We start from the raw sequence: 23,880 nt of genomic DNA, 5'->3' as shown, positions 1-23,880 counted from the left end.
GAGGAGACATGTCATTGGAGAAAGGCTCTGAGTTTTCAAAAGCCCAAACCAGGCCCTGTTTCTGCCTGTGTGTCTCTCCCTGTGTGTGTCTGTCTCCCCTCTGTCTGCCTCTGCTCTGTCTTTCTCACTTCTGTCTCTTTCTATCTCTTGGTCTCTGTGTTTCTCTGTCCCTTCCCCTGCCCCTCTCTCTGTAACTTGTGACAGGCCCGCTGTGAGTTCTCAGCTGCTGCTCCAGCCATGCCTGCTTTATGGGCTGCTGTGGTTATGCTGTTCCTCACAGCAGTAGAACAGTAACAAAGACAAATACCAAAGCAAAACAAGCCTACCACACTAGAGACAATATGATACATAATGGCGAAAACTAGATGCCTCTCCTTAAGTTCAGGAATAGAAATAAAAAGAAGTCTGTCCCTAACTAGTACTAGGATACATTGTACCAGCAACCCTAGTCAATTAGGACAATAAAAGATACACAAAAAAGGTCAGAGATTAGAGTTGGAGAAATAATATTGCCTTATTTACAGGTAGGATGATTGTGTAGATTGAAAATTCTACAGAAAAGAATAACTCATAGTAATAAGTTTGTCAAGCATCCAGGGTACAAGTTTAACATATGAACATCGATTTTACTCTTACAGCCTATCAAAACCAATTTTTAAAAATGAAGTTTAAAACCATTATCTTTATGAGACAGGCTCTTTCTTATCTTGTAGCTGGCTAGCCTGGAACTTACTGTAGAGATCAGGCTATCTTCAAACTTGTGATGATCCTCCTGCCTTTGCCTCCCAAGTGAGACTATGCTATTTATAATAATACTTAATAAACTGTAAAGCATTTAAAGGGTGGTGAGATTGCTCAGTGGATACAGCTCTTGCCACACAAGCTTGATGGCCTGCGTTAGATCCCCAGAACCCATGTGTCTTCATTTGCTTTCCATTGCTGTGATAAATGCCATGACCAAAACAACCTGGGAAGCAAAGGGTTTGTTTGACTTAACTTTCCAGTCACTGTCCATCACTGAAGGAAGTCCGATTCCATCCTAGAAGATAGAACCACAGCAGAATACTGCTTACTGGCTTGCTTCCTCTGACTTCTGCTTAGCTACTTTTCTTCTGTAGCCCAGGACTACCTGGGATGTCACCACCAGCAGTGGTCTGGTCCCTCCCACATCAGTTAGCAATTATGGAAATCCTGTATAGACCATCCCCTGACCTGTCTCTCCAACCCTCTTCAAAGATGTCTTTTCACAGTGAAAGAGTAGTAACTAAGACAGTTTTCACACTACCTGAATACTCAAGGTAGAGACAGGGTTCTAAGAACAGACAGAGGGGTCAGTGGAAGAGAAGAGTGAAGAAATAGATACAGGATCAATTCATTTTTAACAAAGTTACTACCTTAGTTAGGGTTTCCATTGCTGTGAACAGTCATCATGACCAAGGCAACTCTTATAAGGACAACATTTAACTGGGGCTGGCTTCCAAGTTCAGAGGTTAAGTCCATTATCATCAAAGTGGGAACATGGCAGCATCCAGGAGGAGCTGATAGTTCTACATCTTCTTCTGAAAGCTGCCAGGAGAAGACCGACTTCCAGGCAGCTAAGATGAAGGTCTTAAAGCCCACACCCACAGTGACACACTTCCTCCAACAAATCACACCCACTCCAACAAGACCACTCCTCCAAATAGTGCCACTCCCTGGGCCAAGCATATTCCAACCACCAGGGTTACCAAATAATTCAGGTTCCTTTCCCCCCTACATACAGTCCCCACCCCCCAATGAAGAGGACTGCAAAGTGAGAAGTTGGTCCACAAGATCTGTGGCTTCTTTATCCAGAGTTAGCCAATCATGCGTCAAAAGTATTTTTTAAAACTTCTATCTCCACTGAACATGGAAAGACTTTTATCCATAGCCATTATCCTGTAAAACAATACAGTATAGCCACTACTTTTCTAGCACCTACATTTTGTTAGGTATATAAAGATGGGCTGGAGAGATGGCTCAGCAGTTAAGAGCACTGACTGCTCTTCCAGAAGTCCTGAGTTCAATTCCCAGCAACTACATGTTGGCTCACAACCATCTATAATGGGGTCCAATGTCCTCTTTTGGTGTCTGAAGACAGCTACAATGTACTCATGTAAATAAAATAAATAATTTTTTTAAGTATATAAACAGGAGACTTGTGTGTAGGATACATGCAAATACCTTGTCACTTTCTATAACGGACATCAGAATCTTCAGATTTAGGTGTCTGTGGGGTATCCTGGAAGCAACCATCCAAAAATACCAAGAAGATTTGGGGGTGTGGTTGCATTTTAGTGGAAAAATATAAACCTTTCCTTACTTAACACGGTAGAAAAGTTAACCTAACCATGCTCACTTCAGCAGCACAGAGACTAAAATTGGGTTGATATGGAGAAGATTATTAGCATGGTCCCTGCACAGGATGACACACAGATTTGTGAAGCTTTCCATTTAAAGAGAGAGAGGAAAAAAAAAAAAACTCAAAGCAGAGCACAAACATCAACCAAGAAAACCACTAAAATGAGAAATGGGGGTAGATCCTCACATCTTTAAGATAGACATCTTAGGATATAAAACAAAAGAAAAAGATACCTTGGATTTCACAAAAGTTAGATTTCTTCTCTTTTTCTGAGTCACCATTAAGATTCCTAAGAAGCCAGGCATAGTGGCTTAGCCCTGTCATCGTAGCCCATTCATTGGGAGTTGAATCGGGATGATTGGTGTGAAATTTGAGGCCAGCCTGGGCTACATAGTAAGTTCAAGCCAACCTAGATTATTATAACGAGACCCTGTTTTACAGAGAAACAGAGACAGAGACAGAGAGAGACACACAGAGAGAGAGAGAGAGAGAGAGAGAGAGAGAGAGAAGAGAAGAGAAGAGAAGAGAAGAGAAGAGAAGAGAAGAGAAGAGAAGAGAAAGAAAAAGATTCGTTCCAAGACTAGCCCAAGCCAGGCATGGTGGCACACTCTTTTAACCCAGCACTCAGAGGCAGAGGCAGGTAGATTTCTGTGAGCTCAAGGCCATCCTGGTCTACAGAGTCAGTTTCAAGACAGCTATGGCTAAGTAGAGAAACCCTGTTTCAAAAATCCAAATATAAATAAACAAGATGAATCAAATAGGCTAAAAGCTTTGAACAGACAAGTTACAAAACTACACAAATGCTGGGTGAGCACGGGAGAAGATTCTTCGCATCAATCATGAAGAACAGCACGCCTACACCTCTGCTTAGAATGACTGATCATTTCTGAGAGAAATGTCAGATGGTTCAGCCACTGTGGGAAACGGCTTGGCAGTCCCTCGCAAAGAGAGCACTCTCCACAGGATGCGGCAACTCCGTTCCTCAGTGTTTATCAGGAGAAATGAAAACACATCTTCCCAAAGGCGAGAGCATCCAAGACAGCTTTAGTCATTCATGAAAGCCCCAAATGGAAGCAGTACAAACTTGTAAACTGTCTGTTACGACAGTCCAAATACTGAAACCACATAGTAATTTGAAAGAGGAATTTTATTATGTAATTATATAATTAATTCAGTTTTTTAAAGACATGTTTTTACTGTGACCCAGGCTATTTTGGATCTCAATGTGTAGTTTAACCTGAGGCCAGGGATACCTCACCATGCCCAGTTTAACAAAAGAAAACAACCCGTTTAGTAGGTATAGTGGCTCATGCCTATAATCCAAACACTTCGAAGTAGAGGTAGGAGAATCATGGTAAGCAATGGCCAACCAGGGCTACATATGAGACCTTGTCTCTAGAAAAGATGAATAACAAAGAAACCCAGAGCAGTTTAGCTTCGAAGCAGCTCTGAAGGTGGAAAAGAAGTTGGAAAACCCTGATGTCTGTTCTTCACTGGTAGAGTTACTCAGCTAGCAAGCACATGGCCCCGAGTTCAGTCTCCAGCACTTTAAACAAAATTAAGGACTATCCTAGAGCTGAGGGAAGGTACCCAAAGAAACAAATTGGAAGGCGGGACTCTTCCTGAAGCTGTGACATAAACCTATTAACAACCATGTATGATAATATACGAAGTCGGCTGAGCTACCAAGGCTAGACTTGGTAGAAGAAACGCCCGAGTACAGGCAGGAGATGACAAGTGCCCAGAAGAATCATGAACCTACTTGCAGACGGAGTGGTGCAAGACCTTGTGTTGGAAACACCCTCCAGGGTGCTGGTGAGCAGAAGCTGAGAGTTGGTACACAAGAGTCATGCATATCCGGGTCAGCTGAGATGGGCAGTGTCCTCGATGGGAGCGCTGTTCAAGGTGGCTCTGGGCTAGGGTTGTAGTTTTGCAGGTGTTAATGTGATGGAGACATGTAGCCGGGGCAAGACGCGAACAGCTAGCCCATGCATGTGCCGCGGGCATAGAGGAGAATAAAACAAACTCACCTAAAGGGAAAGGCAAGTTCCTTCCCGCTGCAATGGCTCTGCAGCGCCATCTACTGACAAAATGTCGTGCTCTCACTGAAAGAAACTTAAAGCTTCTGCTCGCAACTTTTAGGAGAGTCACCTGTCAGATATCCTACGTATTTTTTTATGGTTGGGGGTCACCACAACATGAGGAACTCTATTAAAGGGTCACAGTTTTAGGAAGGTCGAAAACCACTACCTGTAATGAACTATGGCGGAACAGGTAATGGGGGGAAGATTGGAAGAAGCAACAGATGTGTAACGACCACATCTTCCCACAGGTGCAGTGGGAAAAGCCACCTGTGACATATTGAGATGGGCAACCATGAGACACTACTGCGCTTGTAAAAGCAACAGCAGGGATGAACTGTCAAAACAACAACAACCTGTGCATGCTAAAGGAAAGAAAAGACACAAAGGGTAAATACCAATATATGACATTCTAGAAAGTTCAAGACTAATTTGCCGGGGGTGGGGGGATGTCAATTAGTAAGCTAAGTGTGGTGGTTTAGGCTTGTAATTCCAGCCCTTGGAAAACTGAGGCACGAAGATCAAGTGTTCAAGTCTGGATTACCTAGCTACACCCCCCCCACACACACACACACAAAACAACAGAAAAAGAATACATTGTATCTTCTGTAATTATACCCCATGTAATGCCTATTTTCAAAATGTCATCTGAAAAAAGGAGTCTAAGGTGTAGGATGGAGACTACTATCCTTTCAGAACCCTGCTCCCGGGGAACTCCTGGTCAGGAGCTTTGGTAGAAGCGAACACTGGAAAGGTATCATCCCCCGGAGGTAGAATGTAAAAGCCGGATGTTCTCATGGCCAGACTGACTTATTCTAGATTACTCTCAGGATACAACTGAAGTAGTACAACTGTTCAGGAAGCTTAAACCATGGGAGGGCGTGGAACTTAAACGCCTGCAGTCTTCCCGTTTAGGCTTTAGCTTGCCTCCCACAACTGTGATAAACACCATGGCCAAAAGCAACTTGAGGTGGGGGGAGGGTTCATTTCATCTTGAACTTTGTAGTTCATCATGCAGGGAAGTCAAGGCAGGAACCTGGAAGATAGGAACTGAAGCAGAGGCCAGGGAAAGACACTGCTTATGGCTTGCTCTCCATGGCTTGCTCAGCCTGCTTTCTTAGACACTCCAGGACCACCTGTCCAGGGGTGGCACTGCCAAAGTGGCCTCAGTCCTCCCATAGCAATCATTAATCAAGAAAAAGTGCCAGACAGTGGTAGTGCACTGGGGAGGCAGAGACAGGTGTATCTCTGTGAGTTTGAGGCCAGCCTGGTCTACAGAGCGAGTTCGAGGACAGCCAGGGCTACACAGAGAAACCCAGTCTTGGAAAACCAAACCAAACAAACAAAAAGAAGAAAAAAAAAGAAAAACATGAACTACAGGCTAACCTGATGGAGGCATCTTCTCAGCGGAGAGTCCCCTTTCTCAGATGACTCCAGCTTGTGTCAAGTTGACAGAAAACTTACCAGCACATTTAGCCAAAACCTGTCACACCGTGTGTGTCCACAGTTTAGCCCCAGGCCCATGTGGTGTGAGGGGACAATGACAAAAGACTGGCTTATCAAGGTTGGACATTGTGATGCATGCCTTTAATCCCAGCACTCAGGAGACACAGGAAGGTAGATCTCTTGGGTTTAAGGTCAACCCCAGACTTCACAGGACGTTTCACATCAGCCATGAGATGGTTTCAAAAGCAAACTGGCTGATGAAGTATCAGGGTTCACGGAGTCAGGAGGAGCAACCCGCCCAAGAAAAGGCCTCGCTGAAGTTTCCACAGACTGCTGAAAGTGAGTCACTGAGAGCTCACATAAGACCAACACCTGTGCCAATAATAACCACGAGAGGGAATCGTGAAGAGGCTGCAGGAGTGTGGCCGCCAGCTCCTTTATAAACAAAGCCTAGCATGGCTCGCTCGCGAGTGTCTCCTGTGTGGCTGGTAGAATGGAGGTTCACAGACTTGACTTTTTTATGTCTGTATGTTTCCCTCAAAATGCTGTAGGCTGATAAAGGGTATCTTCCAGGACCCAGGAATGAAGATTTAGGCTAGTCCTAAAATATCAGCCAGGCTGTGGTGAGGTATGCCTTTAATCCCAGAACTCTGGAAGCAGAGTCAGGGTCTCTGCAGGCTCAAGGCCAGCCTGGTCTGCAGAGTGAGTTCCAGGCCAGCCAGGGCCACATAGTGAGATCCTGTATCGATGATAATAATAATAATAATAATAATAATAATAATAATAATAATAATAATAATAATAATATTGTCTCATCTGACTGAGTATGGTAGTGCACACCTACCTATAATCCCAGCACCCTGGAGGTAGAGGCTGGAAGATCAGGAGGTCCATAGCACATTTGATCTAGCCTGGGCTACATAAGACTCTGGATTTTGTTTAGTGGCAGTGGTGGTAGTTTGTTTTGTTTTTTTTTAAATCATCCCTTCAACAAAACCATAATTTCTCTTATAGGTTTTATAAGATATTCTCATGTGGTTAGGGATGCAGCTCAATGGTAGAGTGTAGGCCTAGCATGTGGATGGCCCTGGGTTCGATCCTCAGCCCTGCTAAATGAGTATGTGAATGAATGATACTAACAAATGAATACTGTTGATAAAAAGTTCCTTCTTTCCTGGGTCAGAGAAGTGTCAATGACCCAGAGGGATCTTACTGAACTTCTCCTATGCTGCATATGCATTTAGCCAAAACCTGTCACACCGTGTGTGTCCACAGTTTAGCCCCAGGCCCATGTGGTGTGAGGGGACAATGACAAAAGACTGGCTTATCAAGGTGGAAGATTAGACTGACAGCCCATAATACAATGCTCCCCCTAGCACTGGGTACTATCTTAGAGAGTTTTAAAATTGTGTGTATAAGTATTTTGGCTGTGTCTATATCTGTGCAGCACACACTTTACTGTTGCCTTTGGAGCCAGAAGAGGGTGATGGACTCTGTGCAACTGGAGTTTAGGGCAGTTGTGAGCAGCCATGTGAGTGCTGGGAATCGAACCTGGGTCCTGTAGAAGAGCATCTAGTTTCTTAACTGCTGAGCTGTCTCTCCAGTGCCCTTAGAGACTTTTTTTTTTTAAACTTTCTTACATTTACTTATGTGTATGGGGGAGGCAGTGCATGTGACACACTGGACATATGGAAGCTGGGGCTTGCTGGCCAGCCAGTTTAGCCAAAACCAGTGAGTTCTAGGTTCAGTGAGAGAGCCAGTCTCAAGAGAATAAAATGAAGCCGAGCATGGTGGTGCATGTCTTTAATCCTAGCACGTAGGAGGCAAAGGCAGGCAGATCTCTTGAGTCCAAGGCCAGCCTGGTCTACAGAGTAGGTTCCTGGTCAGCCAGGGCTACACATCTATCTCAAAATAAATAAATAAGCAAGATCTTGTCTCAAAAAAAAAAAGAAAAAAGGCAAATGGAAAAAAAAAACATCAAAGATACACAAATAGGCTAATATGTTTGCCAGTGCAATGGTGCCCAATATCACTAACGTTTAGGGCAGTGTAAATCAAAGCTACAGCGAGACACTGCTTCAGACCTATCAAGATGACGACTACCAATGCACAGAAGTTAATAAACATTCTAAGGACTAAAAGAGATTGGAAGTCTGGTACTTTGTGGATGGGAATTGAAAACTATAACAGAGTATGGCAGGCAGGTTCTCAGATTAATATTAAGAGACCAGAGGTCCAATAATTCTTTTTGTGAGGCAGTAGACTGTGCCTGGAAACTTGGTAAGGTTGAGTGGGTTCAGAAACCCTGGCACCCACCTGAGAATGGTAGGAGTTTCCTTACTACTGACCAGATTCCTGGCCTGGACCACATGACCAAACTCCCCATATAAGAATATGACCACTGGTCTTGTAGCACAGAACAGAGTTCTCCGTGCTAATGAGGTATCTAGATGGGCCCTGGGGGGTTAGCCAATGAGCTTCCCTTCCCGGACATTCTGTCCTGCAAAGGTATTTAATCTCTGGTCCACCCCGAGGAAGTGGTGTGCACCTGTTCTCCACGATGAACAATCAATAAACAGTTTGGAACCAAGGACTGTCTCTCCTCAAGAACCTTCATTGGGGGAAGCCTTTGTTGTACAGAGAGAGCTGCTGCCTAAGTCTCCAGCAGAAGGTCCCTCCTCAATCCCGGACAATTGCCACTAAGGTAAGCCTGAGTGTTCTCTCTCCCCACCCCTGGCCTCATCACAAGCCCAGGGCCATCTGTACGCCCAGGAGCTTGGGAACCCCTGACTCTTTGGCCTCACCCCGGTTGAGGTCCCCATCCCAGGTTGCATTCTCCCACCCCCTGAGTGGTGCATTGGAGCTTCCTGCAAGCCCATCACCCGATGATGGTGTAGGGTAAAATGCAGTCTAGCATTCTGCGGTTCATCTGCCTGAGTAGAGTTCACACACCCTGGCAGCGAGGTGGAATGTGAAACCACACTTTTTTGGGTTCATACCCAAAAGAATTGAAAGTGGGGTTCTGAGGAGATATTTGCGTATCCAAGTTCCCCAGCAATGTCAGTCACAATATATAAAACATAAACAAAATCCAAATACCATTGACAAGTGAATGGATAAACCAGATGTGGGGTGCCCATAGAGTAAAATACTGTCCAGTTGTGAAACAGGAAGTTCTGATGCTAATGAGTTCATTTGACTGTGCTAATGAGAATTAAGGATACTCTGTAAAGTGAAATAAGCCAGTCACAAAAAGACAAGAGCAGTGTGACCCCACTAAGTGACTTTCTAGGAGCTGGGAGGAACAGGAAGTGATGCCACAGGGGAGTTTTAGTTCTTGTGAGATAGACAGAATTACAGACAGACACAGCCACACAGCAACACCAGTGAACTGAAAATGATGAAGATATGATGAACCCATATCTCCCTCCGGAAAAAAAAAAGGCAGATTGTATGCTATGCACGTTTCAACCATAATGAGGGAAATGGGGGGCTGGGGGGTGATGAAGATAAGAATACAAGTAGAACAAGTGATTCTTTGCATCTACAGCCCTGTGATGGGGACGAAGGTTTCAGTGGGTGGTGGAAGTGGTTAATCAGGGGCTAGGATTTACATGTCAAATAATACTTAGGGCAGTCTACAGTGTAAACACACTCTGTGACTTGTTTTTGTTTTGTGTTTTGGGACAGGGTGTTATGTAGTCCAGACTGGCTCAAACTCATTATGAAGCCAACAATGGCTTGTACTTCTGATCCTCCTGCCTCTGCCTCCCCAGCACAGGCACCACAGTGCTTGGTTTTTCCAAGATACTGGAGATTAAACCCAGGGCTTCTCTCGAGGATAAGCCTCTGCCAACTGAGCCGCAACCCCAGTCCCCTCCTGTGGCCTCTTCTAAGAAGGCAGAAGTAAGCTGTTTCTATCCTATTCCAGAGGATGACATTGGGCTCAAGTGACTGCATTAGATGGCTTTCTGTAGCTGTACTAAAACATTGAGGTCATCGGTTTTAAAGGAGGAAGGATTTGTTTTGGCTTTCCTCATCAGAGGGCTTAGCCCCGATCTCTCTCTCTCTCGGCTCTGCTGCGACGGACGGTCAGCAGCGTAACTGGCAGAGGAGTCCAGGGCAGTCAGAAAGTCAACAGAGAGGACAGGGCTGGTATCTCACACATCCCCTCAAGGACACACTCCAGTAACTTAACTTCTTCTCATGAGGCCCCAAATATGATCCTTGAGAAAAAAACAAGGCAGTGGTATTAACCGCCAAGTCCCTAAACTTCCCTTTCTGTTCCCACGGTTCTCAGGCAGCCAAGGGAACAATGGCAGGCGGGCTGAAGCCAGAATGTCCAGTCGCAGTGGAGCTCTCGGACTTCCGTGGGAGCCAGATGAATAGCATTGTCAGAAGAGGGGAGGTACTGCCACACAAGCTAAGTCAGCGCTTCCTTAGAATGCTGGTCATCTGAGGACAAAGCAAGCTGGCAAGCTAAGAATACGGCTGCTTGGGCAGTTTAACTAATGCCTCTCTTCCTGTGGCGAGCAGGGCAATAAAAACGGATCGCTGAGGAGAAAAGCACTACCGTCCAGCGTGCGTCACAGATTTTCTAAGTTTCAGTGAACCTTGTGTCTGATAGGAAACTTTTGGGTGTTTTCATTAGTCTCAGCAATCTTTCCCATCCTGTCTTACAGAGCTAGCTCGGCTGTGCTTGTAGACACCGCTCTCCTCACACCACACCCTACTTATACTTGCAGTGGGTCTTGCCACTTCCCAGTAATGCCACAGGTGGCAACCGAGCTTTTCACAGAAAAGCCTTTGGGAAACGTGTAAGATCTAACCCATAGCCAGTGGTGGTGGCGTACTGGGGAAGCAAAGGCAGGTGGATCTCTATGAGTTTAAGGTTAGCCTGGTCTACAGAGTGAGTTCCAGGACAGTCAGGGCTACACAGAAAAATCCTGATTTGAAAACGAACAAAACAAAAACAAAAAAATCTGGGTGCTGTGAGTATAGCTCAGTTATGCTAGAAGTCCTGAGTTCAATCCCCAATGTGTGCACACACAGTTCAATCCCCAATGTGTGCACACACACAGTTCAATCCCCAATGTGCACACACACACAGTTCAATCCCCAATGTGTGCACACACACAGTTCAATCCCCAATGTGCACACACACACAGTTCAATCCCCAATGTGTGCATACACATAGTTCAATCCCCAATGTGTGCACACACACAGTTCAATCCCCAATGTGCACACATACACACACACACACAAACATTTGATGCACACACATGCATAAAAGCTGTTATTAGATTTGCTATTAGTTGATTTTTTTAAAAATTATACTTGATGTGTGTTTGTGTGAGTTTATGTCGTGAGTGTGTATATGCAGAGACCAGAAGGTGGCACTAGATCCCCTGAAGCTGGCAGTTGTGACCTGCCAGGGGTGGGTTCTGGGAACCAAACTCAGGTCCTCAGCAAGAGCAGAAGGTGTGTTTAACTACTGAACCAGTCGTTGCTACTTAGGTCCTTCCTTTTCCACCCTTCTTCACCCCTTTTCTTCCAGCCTTTCAACTCCCTAACACTTTATAGCAGAGAAGAAAGGATAGAGAAAAGGAAAGAGATCCCTGAATAAAGTCAGGAGTTAGAAAGGGAGCAGTGTTATTGTTAGACTAATCTACTTCCTTGGGACAAGTTTGATCTTTGCCTTCAGAATATCTAATTTCTTGTTACTCCTCTTCCTTTCTCCTCTTCCTCCTCCTTGTCCTCCTCCTCCTCCTTGTTCTCCCCCTCCTCCTTGTCCTCCTCCTCCTCCTTGTTCTCCCCCTCCTCCTTGTCCTCCTCCTCCTCCTTGTTCTCCCCCTCCTCCTTTTTCTCCTCCTCCTCTGGTGCGTAGGAGTCCTTACCACGCCCTTCACTGGGCTTTCCTCACGTGTAGAATGGACAGAAGTGATGAGCAGGGCTCAGGCTTTCCATTCTGGGTGGACCGTGGGGAACATGAAGGTTTTTTTTTAGAGGAAAACTTTACCTCAACTGTGGCATCTAATGGGTTTTCTTCTGTGTAAATTCTTTGATAGACTCAGAGCCATGCTTTAACTGCACTACTTACCCCACATTACATTACGGAGTCTGCAGCTCCACTTCCAGGGACTGCAAAGCCTGGAGCAGAGAGCAGCAGTACACATAACCTTGCACCTGAAGCCTCTCTCGTGTGAACTTGGTGATGAGCGTGGAGGTCTGCGTTTCAACAGCTTCCCTTCAGACAGCTTCCCTGGTGAGGGCTCTGATGCATGTGCAGATCTGTCCTGACTGAAGTCCTTGCTGCACTTAGCACCTTGCCGCCATTTCTCTCTTGTGTGGACTCCAATGAATGGCTGGGTTAGAACCCCAATGGCATAGTTTCTCAGAGTGAACTCCAAGTTGATGTTGTAGTTGAAGTGTCAGCTACCGGTTGCACACAGGTTTCTGTCCACTGTAGACACTGCCAGTGCGGATACTGGAACTCCAGCTGGAGCCCTGGCCACACTCCTTACACATCAGACGTTTCTTTCCTGTGTGGATTTGCTGATGACACGGAAGATCTGGCTCAGATGGAAACCCTTACCACACAGCACAGTCTGAGTCTCTTCCCTGTACAGAGGTGAGGGAGCCTGAGAAAACGCTTCCAAAGATGAAACCACAGTAAAAACTTCTCAGTCAAAGCTGCAGGTGGTGGACATGGGGATATAGAAAACCATGTTAGGCATCTAGATCAATTTGAGGGCTTACAAGGTGCTCTGTGGGTAAAAGCGCTTGTAATCTAGCCTGTTGGCCTGAGACCAATCCCTGCAACCCACAGGTAGGAGAGAGGTGACTCTCACCATTGTCTTTTGACCAAGGCATGCTTGTGTGTGCGCGCATCCCAACGCTCCACAAACTAAACGTATAAATAAATGGCATTTTAACATTTTAACTTAAAAAAAAGATCAACTAGGAGAATTCTACCATAATTAAGAGAAAAGGAGCTTAGTGAGATTATGAGAAAAAAAACATTAACTCGCCAATCTAGATGGTCTGACATCATATAAAGATGGAGAAACAGCAAATCTGTGCTCAATCTGAGAGACCTGCCACAGCACAGTGAAGCTTCCCACACCTTCGTGTGGACTGCTGAAAGGGATGATCATGTCTGTGTATTCAGTGAACTTACTGAATTTCAAGGATCAAAAAACCATTTAAGAAGTCAAAAAAAAAAAAAAAAACATAAAAATAAGGTCATTTCTTGAGGAAAAAAAAGAGAACCCTTTTTCTCCTCTTCTTCCTCCTCTTCTTCTTCCTCCTCCTCTTCCTATTCTTCCTCCTTCTCTATTTCAGAGGTAGAAACATAAAGACTATCTGACCTCCAAAAGAAGTTTGGAATCTTGTGCCGTGGAAAGCTATTGCCTAGCCTATTCACTGATTTATTTTTTGTGTTTGTTTTGTTTTGTTTTGTTTTGTTTTGTTTTTGTGACAGCATTCCTCTATGTGGCTCTGGATGTCATGGAAGTCACTATGCAGACCAGGCTGACTTGAACTTGCTCTGTCTGCCTCTGCTTACTGAGTACTTGATTCACACTCAAAACCTGTGAAAGATCAAATCATATTAAATATCCCACTCTATGAGTATGTGTGCATATTCACACATGTATACACACACACTCACATATACAAACATATATGGAGAAAGGGAAAAGGAAGGAGGGAGAAATGAACTTAATGTACCTTGACTGCAGGTACTTTTACTATATAAAAAAATCCTTTAGAGATAACAGGAAAACTTGCTACTGCCTTTGAAATATAAATATAAATATAAATATAAATATAAATATAAATATAAATATAAATTTCCTATAAGAACCCTCAAAGAAAGTTTTCACATCTAGGGCTAGAAAATGTTTCACACCTATGGAACTGTTCTCCTCACCCTCTCAGAGAAAGCCCCTGATTCCACTGATTGGTGTGATGGTTATTCTTAGTTATCAAGTTGACCACATCTGGAAAGAAATAAAACCCAAAAATGGAGGGCATGCTTGTGAGGAATTTGCTGCTTAATTTGAAGTGGGAAGATTCATTTCAATCCAGATCTTCTGAGGTGAGAAGACTTCTATTCTAGAACTGCTGGAAGCCTAAGGACATAGAAGGAGGAAGCTTTTGTTCTTTGCCTGATTGCTCTCTCCCTGCTAGCAAGTCCATTCATTCCTTCACTGGCATAAGAGCCCACTTCTTCAGGATTCCAGCTGAGCCAGCCAGCATTGTGGAGTGGGCAGCTACTGGACTCCTGAGCCTTCTGTATACAGGCAGTGCTGGAGCAGCTGGACCATAGCCCCTGGAAGTCATTCAAATAAGTCGTATGTGTGTGTGTGTGTGTGTGTGTGTGTGTGTGTGTGTGTGTGTGTGTGTTCATTCTATAAGTTCTGCTACTTGAGAGAACCCTGATTAATACAATTGTGTATTCTTTTCCTAAGACTAGCAAGAGCAAATACAAATTTGTATCACAGCATTACGAACTTCATGAAAAAACTCAAGTTTTCTTCATGAAAAAACTGCCAGTTTTCTTTTCTTTTTGTGTATATGACTGTTTGCCTACGTGTGTGTGTGTGTGTGTGTGTGTGTGTGTGTGTGTGTCCATGTGTGAAGAGGTCAGAGGTTAATATCAGATGTCTTTCTCTATTGCTTCCTGTACTTTTTGAGACAGGGTCTCTCTCTGAACCCAGTACTTGACAGTCCAGCTAGGCTGACTGACTGATGAGCTTCAGGGACCTGTCTGTCTCTATGCAGTCATGCTCGTCAGTCTGCTGCCCAAGCTTTTAAGTGGGATTGAACTCAGCTTCTTATGTTTACACAGTAGGCACCTGACAAAATGAACCATTTCCCTAACTCCAAGGTAACCTATTTTAGCTGACTGCGATGGCTAATCTTTTTTTAAAATTTTTTTACAACTATCTCCTGTGTATGGAGATCAGAAGACATTGGTTCTCTCATTTCACTATGTAGGTGTAAGGAATTAACTCACTCCCCCATCCATCCATCAACTGTAGGGATCTTTATAATGCACTGTGTGAAGATGTGTCTCTGTTCTTCCTTGCCTGCCTAAGGCTGCTTCTGATTAGGTAAAATAAAAAGCCTATGGCCTATAGCAAAAGGCAAAGGTGGAACAAACAGAAACAGGAACTCTGAGAGTCAGATGTGGGAGACTTAGATGTGGAGGAAGTCAGACTTATGAAACTGAGAAGTAACCAGCCATGTGGCAGAACTTAGATTAATATAAACAGGATAAGTGAGTTACAAGCTGGATGGCAACAAGCCTAGCTTAAGACCTAGGCATTAATTAGTTCATAAATAAATAAGCTTCCAGGGCTGAGAGATGGCTCAGCAGTTAAGAGCACTGACTGCTCTTCCAGAGGTCCTGAGTTCAATTCCCAGCAACCACATGGTGGCTCACAACCATCTGTAACGGAATCTGATGTCCTCTTCTGGTGTGTCTGAAGATAGCGACAGCGTACTCACGTATATTAAATAAATTTGTAATTTTTTAAAAAGCTTCCATGTCACCATTTGGGAACTGGGGTGGACATAGAAAAAGCCCCAACCATTACACTCTGTAGGTATAAATTTTTGCAATCTACTTTCAATAAGGGTTCAACCTCTCCACTAACCCACCACCCAGCAAAGGTAGTAGAAGAGAAATGTTATTAGGATATGGGGAAGTGGACCTGTTCAGCAATAGTTCTTTCGGGACAAGTTCCATCTTCTTTGGCAGCAGTTCAGTCTCGTAACAAACACCAGATACAACTCAGCCGTTGCAGACCAGTCCTCTAGGTAGGCAGACAGCAACAGGAACTGGCAGCTACAGACCAGTCCTTTCAGCAGGTCAACACCAGGCACAATCCAGCAGCTGTAGTTCGATCCTGAAGGAACTGTTAGGCTCACCAACCAGCCTGAGGTGAGGCCACCAAAGCAGCAAGCTGCCACAGGTACCTCATGACGAGTTTCTCTCAATGGCAGTGTCACCACAGTTGAGCTCAACAATACTATGTAAGGAGAACCAATACATACGTGTCATTATCAAAGAATAGTGAGGCAGCACAAACCAAACCAATGCTCAGTGCTCCTCTCCCACTGTCTGTGGGCTCATATTTATACTCTTTCATCAAGTGTCATTTTAAGTGTCTGTTTTAGCAAGACATCTTTTCATGTGTGTACCCCAGCAAAAGATCATTTGACATAACTAACTTTCCAAAGAAGCTAGAAGTTCCCACTTTTAACAATCAACTTTTACAAATTCTCCACTAGTGTCTCCATCACGTTCTTAATTTCCCAGTGGTAGCCTCCAGTTTGTTTCTCTGGCATCTTTCTTTGGTGATGAGTGAAGGTAAGGATTTCTCTGCTTTCTGGTACGATAGACAAATGGTGTCCACAGCCCCTAGAAGAAAGGGCTGGTGCTATAAACAGCTGATGAGGCAAATTCCAGGTGAAAGTAGGCTCTTTATCCACACCTGGCCACCTCAGGACTTCCAGAGGCAGCTGACAGGAAGGTGTGTGTGGATTTCCAAGGAATAACTGAAGAAATGAAGCTTATGTTTATATGGTTTTCCAATCTGATGAGAGTTATAAGCTAACATATGTCTTTGCTACAGGGGCTGTGTAGTTTGAATTCATCTGGAGCCAGACCATAATTTAATGTCAGGGATTGTAGAGAAAGCATAACTAGGTCTCCTTTGTGCAGCTAGGGTTTGCTCTCCTCACCTCAGCTTGCGTGTTCATCCTTCCGGCAGTGGCCTGTCTGCTGTAGGAGGAGATGAGGTCTAAAGTCTCTGGTTGTGAGATCAGGCCTTCTAGATGGACTAGGGTCTTTATCAGACAGGCTTGTAATCTGACTCTCCCATGTTTTCCTTACGATGTTTGTTTCTTCACTTTATGAAAAGGATGTCCTACTGTATACAACCTTTGGGGACGTAGCCTTTCACCTAATGTGTTGCTAAGATTCATGAATGTGGTGTTACTTATTGCGGCCCATACTTTGGTTGTTATACCGTTTCACTCACCTGATGATGGGCATCTGGACAGTTTCTAGGTTTTTCTATTTGTGAAAGTATACATTTTTCATATTTCTTCTTGCATACATATGAATTTCCCTTGATATATGCCCAGAAATAGCATTGCTAGATTGTATATTGTGTGAATACTATTATTTCATATTTTTTTCATCTAATATTTTTACTTGTATGACTTCTTGTGTCATCTCTTAGAGAATGTTTATTATGTTTATTTTAAATTTGTGGTCTGCTTATTCTATTAGCTCTAGTTCTAAAATGTTTATACATGAATGTAAAGGCTTTTGATACCATACGATTATGTATAGAATAACGGTCATCTTTAAAGGACTGAGATCAGCAAACACACAAATATCAAGTCAACTGGTCTAGACAGCATTTCATTTTTATTGTAAAAATGTAAAAAAAAAAATTTATCAAGAAAAAAAGATTTATCAGAATCCAAAGAATTTTCTTGAGTGAACAGTGATTAGTCAGCAATGCCTCTGCTGCAAACATGATGCATCCGTCTTCTTTGCAATTTATCTCAAAGCTCCAAGGTCACTCTAACACTACATCTCTCCACACATTCCTGATCCTTGGCCCTGGGTTGGAATGTTATTCAAATAGTAAACATAAGAATAAAAAACATTGTCCACGAGAGCCAAGCTGAGAGACTGGTCCTCTTACATGGGTACATTAAGAATAGAAACGATCAACACTTCTCAAAGTGTGCCTTCATTCATTTCAACTTCTTGGCTTTGGGCTCCCATGAAGAGCTTACTCCAGTGCCCCTCCTCCACTCGCAGATGTCCACATAGTCACAGGTCCGACACTTCCATGCCTCCTCCACATCAACGCCTTGAGGATCTCGGTGGCCCATCCAGTAGGCCACATAATGCTGCACCTTGCTTTTCACTTCTTTCTCTTCAAAGGCTACAATCTCTGTGCCCAATATAGTGGCAGTCTCTTGATGGATATACTCAAGTTTTAGGGTATCAATAGCTGGGAGATCAGATAGCGTAAGAGACAAGAAAACCAGTTCCATAAGGTCACCCAAAGATTTTACAGACAGGCCTCCTTGTCTGGCATGCCTCAGCACTGAAGGCCCCAGCGGCTTGTCTAGACACAATTTAGTGTGGTGGATTAGGCTAGCAGGAGTCACTTTCCCTTGTACCATGGCATCAAAGATATATTTGTATAGACTAACTTGAAAATAGTCTTTCTTTTTCTGAGCTGACATGGGAAGCACAGGGCGCCTTCGTGTCTTGAGTTCAGCCAGCTCCAGTTCCCCCTTGGATGTGTAGTGTAGCTCATCAATCACTCCTACAAGAAGTATTCCCTCCACTTCCCCAAACACTGGAAACTCTCTGATGCGCCCTTCTGACTGTAGGGTAGGAATCATTGATAGAATGTTCAGAAACTTAACTGCCCAAGCATCTTCTTTAGTGGTGATGGGGACCGTCACGAGGTCATGAAGTTCAAGTTCTTTTGCTAGGTGGATGCTTGCACCAGTGTCCAAAACAGCTGCTTTCTCAGGTGTCAAAGAACCAGGAAGTTCTTTCCCATACACCATCTGCAACTCACACCAGTTCTGAGAACACAGGTCAGTGACATATAAATATTTCAAGTGGAATCTCTCCATGGGTGACAAGACATCCAATCCCCTTTTCCAGTTCTGCAAGCTTACAGATTTGTCATCCTTCCCAGGCAGTTCAGAAGAAGGGCCAGGCTTGCTAAGTGAAACAGCTGATTCTTTAGCATCTTCCAGGTCCAGAAACTCAACTAACTCCGAGTCACTCAAGTCTGAGAACCCTGAGGCTTCTGCTGATGCCATCTCCTCTTCCTCAGTCTCAGCCATGGTACAGCCCTAGATTAAACAAGCAGGGACCTACAGAACATACCAAACATTGTCAAAGGCTTGCAAATTCCTGAAACAAAATGAGTCATCTTGGCTGACTAGTTGATTCATTCATTCATTTCAGTACTGAGAACTGAATCCAGGACCTTATGTGTGCTAGGCAAGTGCTCTACTCCGAACTGTATCCTTAGCCTTAAGAAACCAAATTATTTATAACTAATTAGTAATGAGTTAACACACCGGTACACTTAACAAAAGGAGTCTTTGTGTTTATCCTCCATTCATCTGAGCCAATTTTTTTCACTTCTGTAGGGAGAATGCTGGTCATTGCACACACTAATTAAGTGGAATGCCGCTAAGCTATAACTGTAGCCCAGCAGAAGTTTGTTAAAAACATAACTATTTTATTTGTGGATCTGCCACTAAAATATTATGGATGAAAAAAAAAGGTCTACTAGCACAATTAAAAATATAAAAATTGGGCTGGAGAGATGGCTCAGTGGTTAAGAGCACTGACTGTTCTTCCAGAGGTCCTGAGTTAAATTCCCAGCAACCACATGATGGCTCACAACCATCTGTAATGAGATCTGATAACCTCTTCTAGTGTGTCTGAAGACAGCCACAGTGTACTCACATAAATAAATCTTTAAAAAAATATATATAGAGAGAGAGATAGATAGATTACACTGCGACAGACAAGAGCTTCACATTCATGTAGAAGAAAAGACAACAATTCACACTGATGTAAAATTTAGACTCAAATGCACAGCCTAGACACTCTTATGCTGCTAAAAACAAAAGTTCAGAAAGGATGATATAATGAACTATTGACACATAATGACTTTATCTTCTGCCTAGACCAGTGTTTTTAGATATACCACAGAATAATTATAAAGCTACTATGTCATTTATCAAACGCCTCATTTTATTAGACTTTTTGGACTTCTGACCTTTTTTTGGGGGGGTGGGGGGGGCAAGACAGGTTTCTGTGTGTAGCCCTGGCTGTCCTGGAATTCAACTTCAAACTCAAAGGTCTGCCTGTCACTGCCTGGCAGACTTCTGACTTCTTAAAGATATATAAATATCTACTAATATCCATATTAAATATTTTATATATGAATATATGTTTTAAAAGTGCAGACAGAGCTAAAAATTATTAGGTGAAAAAAATGAGATGTTTAGAAAATACCAGGTCGGTATCAAGAGTCTAGGAGTCCTGCAGATATAGATTTTTAAATCTAATCTTGAAAAGTCCAGTAGAATTTTCTGGTATGCTACTTGTTTCTTAAATAATCTTGGACACGTTTCAAATTTTTCTGATGATACTGGCACGTCTTTAAAATGTAGAATTGGTAAGCTAATTAATTCATCAATGCCCACAGACACATATTAACATACAATAAATGTGGCTTTCCTTCCCTTCCAAAGTAAACAGTGGGTCTATGATGTATCTATTTGCTCTGAAAAAGGGTAACTTTAGGAGAGAGGTAACTCGTACTCACCTGGGCCTTAGTTGATTTCCCTCCTCACAGGGAAGAGTGTGTATTAAAATGGCAAAGCGAGCCGAGGGGAGACGAGTAGGCACTCGGGGTCTTGCTATGGTGGAATGTGGACTTCTGTCCTTTTCACCTGACCACTCTCTCACATTATGGTGTTTCCACTTGAGTCACACTGCAAGGACAGCTGCCTGTCATAAATCCTCCTAACACTGGCCTCTCCAGGGTAAGGTCTCCAGGCGGTCGGTCAGTTCTGCTCTCCAGGTTCCCAGCCGCAGCCTGAGTTCGGAGGCCCTGCCTCGCTGATGGCTTCCGGCTGCCCGGCACTGCCTTTATCCTCTGCGTCCTGACTCGTTCCAGGCCTTCCACGCAGGCAGGCGTGTGCTTTCCACGCAGCCCCTGGCCCCCTGGTGTGCCCAGGCGCAAAGACTCAAGCTCTGATCCTGGCGGGCCCAAAATACGCAGAACTAAAACCACCAACGAGGGGCGTGCCTGAAGGGGCGGTCCCTTAGCCCTTCACTCTTGTCCCAGAATTCCCGGCGGCCGGTGGAGGACCCTCCCCCGTTCCACGTCCCCTCCCCCGCCCTGTACCGGAGGCCCCGGGTTCTCGCGAGACTGGTGCTGAGTGGTGCGTCTGCAGTCCGCTCTATCCCTTATGCACCGATGCCTAGTGTATTTCAGCCTGGAAGGATGTAGCTGTCACCGTCCCGGTCTCTTACGACTGCCTGCCCGGAGAGAAGAAGGTCATGGTGGTCACCTCGCTGTCCCCAGTGCAGCTAGCCTCGCACACCCTTGGAGCCCGAATCCGGATCTTAGCAGCTGGCACCAGCTTTCCCAGCTTAGGGAACAATTATGAACTCAGGCTTCAAAGACGCTGTCAGCGCCGTTTTTTATTTTCTTTCGTCCTTTTTATTGGCCTCCAATAGGAGATACACCTACCTCTGCTTTTTCGGTGCTGGGATTACAGTCATTGTGCCCCTATACTCAGATTCTTTCTTTTTAAAGTTGTTTATTATTATTATTATTATTATTATTATTATTATTATTATTATTATTTTTACTTTATGTGTTGTAATGGTTTTGCAGCGTGCATGTCTCTGGTACATGTCTGCTTGGTGCCCTAGGAAGCCAGAGGAGGGCCTCGGAGTTACAGAAGGGCTGAGAACCACGTGGGCCCGGAGAAACAAACTCTGGTCCTGTGCAAGAGCAGCTAGTGCTCTTAAACTCTGAGCCTTTGAGAAGTACTTCCCAGCCTATGGTGTCCCACACCAAAAATCTCAGCACTGGGATTTTAGACAAAGCCTAGCGGTTAGGTTGATTTAGTAAATTCAGTCAACAATTTAAGGGGTTCACCAGAATCAGGGTTTTATAAAGTGTATTATATCTGGGGGAGGATGAACAGATGCCAAAGAACTTGGGTAGAAAAAAAAGGAAATTGCACAAACAAGGACTAAAACCCATGAAATAACCATCCTCAATCACGGTGGGAGCAAAGATAAGAGAGACACTTGTGCCCCTCCCTTTGGCAGTATGGAAGCAGTAGACTGAGAGAAATTAATTTCCCCAGGACTATTCAGAGGAGGACTTGTATTCCAGGAAGAGACTTCACAGGGTCCTTACAGCTTCTCAGACCACTCTGCAGAAGACACAAGCTGAGACAACTATGGACAGGACCATTCCTTGACCTGACCAGCTTAGCTGTACACCCCTCTTGCCTTGTTTAAACCTAAACCACATGTCAGGACCCCAAAGATGGTCTTGGAAATCATTAGATCACCTCATCGAAGTGGCCTCATCGAATAAATCCCCTTTTTTTCAGTAAGGCCATACTGAAGGGGAGTGGCTGAGCCTAGCCTCTCAATCCTACTAGAGTCTAGTGTTAGGTCTAAGACAATCCAGTAATAAAAGATTGGATATTTGGGGACCATAAAATCTTTATGACAAAACCAAAGTATATTTGGGTAGAAATAGTACCAATGGTTCTGCACTTAAGACAACTGTCTTAGGTTTCCATTGCTGTGGAGAGACACCATGATCAAGGCAACTCTTATAAAGGACAACATTTAATTGAAGCTGGCTTACAACCTTTAGAGGTTCAGTCCATTATCATCATGGTGAGAAACATGGCAGCATCCAGGCAGGCATGTGGCACTGGAGATGAGAGTTCTACATCTTGATCTGAAGGCATCCAGGAGATAGGTCTAAAAGCCACCCCCACAGCGACAGTCTTCCTCCAACAAGGCCACACCTCCTAATAAAGCCACTCCCTGGGCCAAGCATGTTCAAACCACCACAACAATCTTTATTTTCACTTAATCATAAACAACTGAAAGATTTTAAGCAATAATGTAGTTTGATTGGGTGTGTGTTTTAGAATGTCACTGGAGCTACATACAGATAAGAGATGAGTACAGATTTGCTGGAGCAGTGGTTCTCAACCTTCCTAATGCTGTGACCCTTTAATATAGTTTCTCATGTTGTGGTGACCCACAACCACAGATTATTTTCATTGCTAATTCATAACTGTAATTTTGCTGCTGTTATGAATTGTAATGTAAATATCTGATTTGTGACTCCCCAAAAGGGTTGCTGGTAGGCTAGAACCCCTGATCTTTCACTGCACAAGCTGGGAAACCCCATCTGCCCTCCTTGCCCCAACCCCATCCACACAGAGAAAATTGCCCTGTCTGCTTGGAGAAAACTCTGGGCTGACAAGTCATCACTCTTCATCTCCCTGTTTCTGGCAATCCACCCAAGAGTGGCCACCCAGAGGCTCAGTTTTTGACCATGTATGGACACCATCCCAGCTTCTAGCTGGTATGTCATCATTCCTCTCCCAAACTCTACAAAATCCCCTTGCTTTAGCCTGGATGTGTGACATCACTGACCTCCACCTCTGAGACCGGTGAATCCACCCAAGAGCTGCCTCCTAAGAAACCTGCCTTTATCTACTTTTAATCTGGTCTAATCTGGCCAATCAATATCTGTGTCCCCAAAGGAGAAAATGCCTATCAGACTCGGCCTACAGGCTGAGAACCTTTGTTCTAGAGGAAGCTCAGCAGACAACCTAAGCAACTGGGAAGTGCTAAGAACCTGAAGGCCTCCCCTGGCATAGAAAGAAGGTAAGCTGGGGCTGTCCTAGAATGGTATTTTGCAACTAATTGAGGGAAATAACAGGTGAGAAGAACAAGTTTCAGTTGGAGAGAGAGTTGGCTCGATGGTGGTGCACCTTTCTGACCTAAGGAATGCAGACTTTACCGTAGAGACAGTAAAAGTTTTCAACATATTGAGTTTGAAGTAATTCTAGAAATATCGATATCCACATTGAACATTCTTCAGTGCTCAAGAGACTTCTAGGATGGAGAAGTATAAACCTCAATAAGATTAATTAGGTCAAGTGTATGGCCACAGAGGAGGATCTGCTGAAAGACAGTTGTGGGGAAAAACTCTGTCATCATCAGGAGAAGCACCTGTGTGGTATAGTGACCCAGCAGGCACTGGCAACTGGCCAAGCCAAGGGACAGCCTCTAGCAAGTGTCCAATTTGCAGCTTAGGGGCTGCATTCATTCTGGGG

General features: G+C 44.1%; 1 protein-coding gene and 1 non-coding gene across 2 annotated transcripts; one reads left to right on the top strand and one right to left on the bottom strand.

The window, feature by feature from the left end:
* Positions 1-2,369: 2,369 nt before the first annotated feature.
* Positions 2,370-2,478, top strand: LOC117709655 (U6 spliceosomal RNA). Its single transcript, XR_004606904.1, has one exon. It is a non-coding gene; the product is annotated as a U6 spliceosomal RNA (small nuclear RNA).
* A 14,859-nt stretch (positions 2,479-17,337) lies between these two features.
* Exo5 (exonuclease 5) lies at positions 17,338-20,827 on the bottom strand. Its single transcript, XM_034501569.2, has 2 exons — positions 20,313-20,827; positions 17,338-18,840 (listed from the first exon to the last, which is right to left on the bottom strand). Exon 2 carries the CDS (start codon positions 18,808-18,810, stop codon positions 17,692-17,694), a length of 1,119 nt encoding a protein of 372 aa, XP_034357460.1. The 5' UTR covers positions 18,811-18,840; positions 20,313-20,827; the 3' UTR covers positions 17,338-17,691.
* Positions 20,828-23,880: the final 3,053 nt, after the last annotated feature.

This window comes from Arvicanthis niloticus, chromosome 5 (assembly GCF_011762505.2).
Source record: "Arvicanthis niloticus isolate mArvNil1 chromosome 5, mArvNil1.pat.X, whole genome shotgun sequence".
NCBI lineage: Eukaryota > Metazoa > Chordata > Mammalia > Rodentia > Muridae > Arvicanthis > Arvicanthis niloticus.
Note: the sequence above shows the minus strand (reverse complement) of the source record. Positions and strands in the feature narration are given on the sequence as shown.

Excerpts from the sequence above, each read along its gene's own strand:
- Exo5 (XM_034501569.2), bottom strand. The coding sequence starts at position 18,810 with ATGGCTGAGACTGAGGAAGAGGAGATGGCATCAGCAGAAGCCTCAGGG.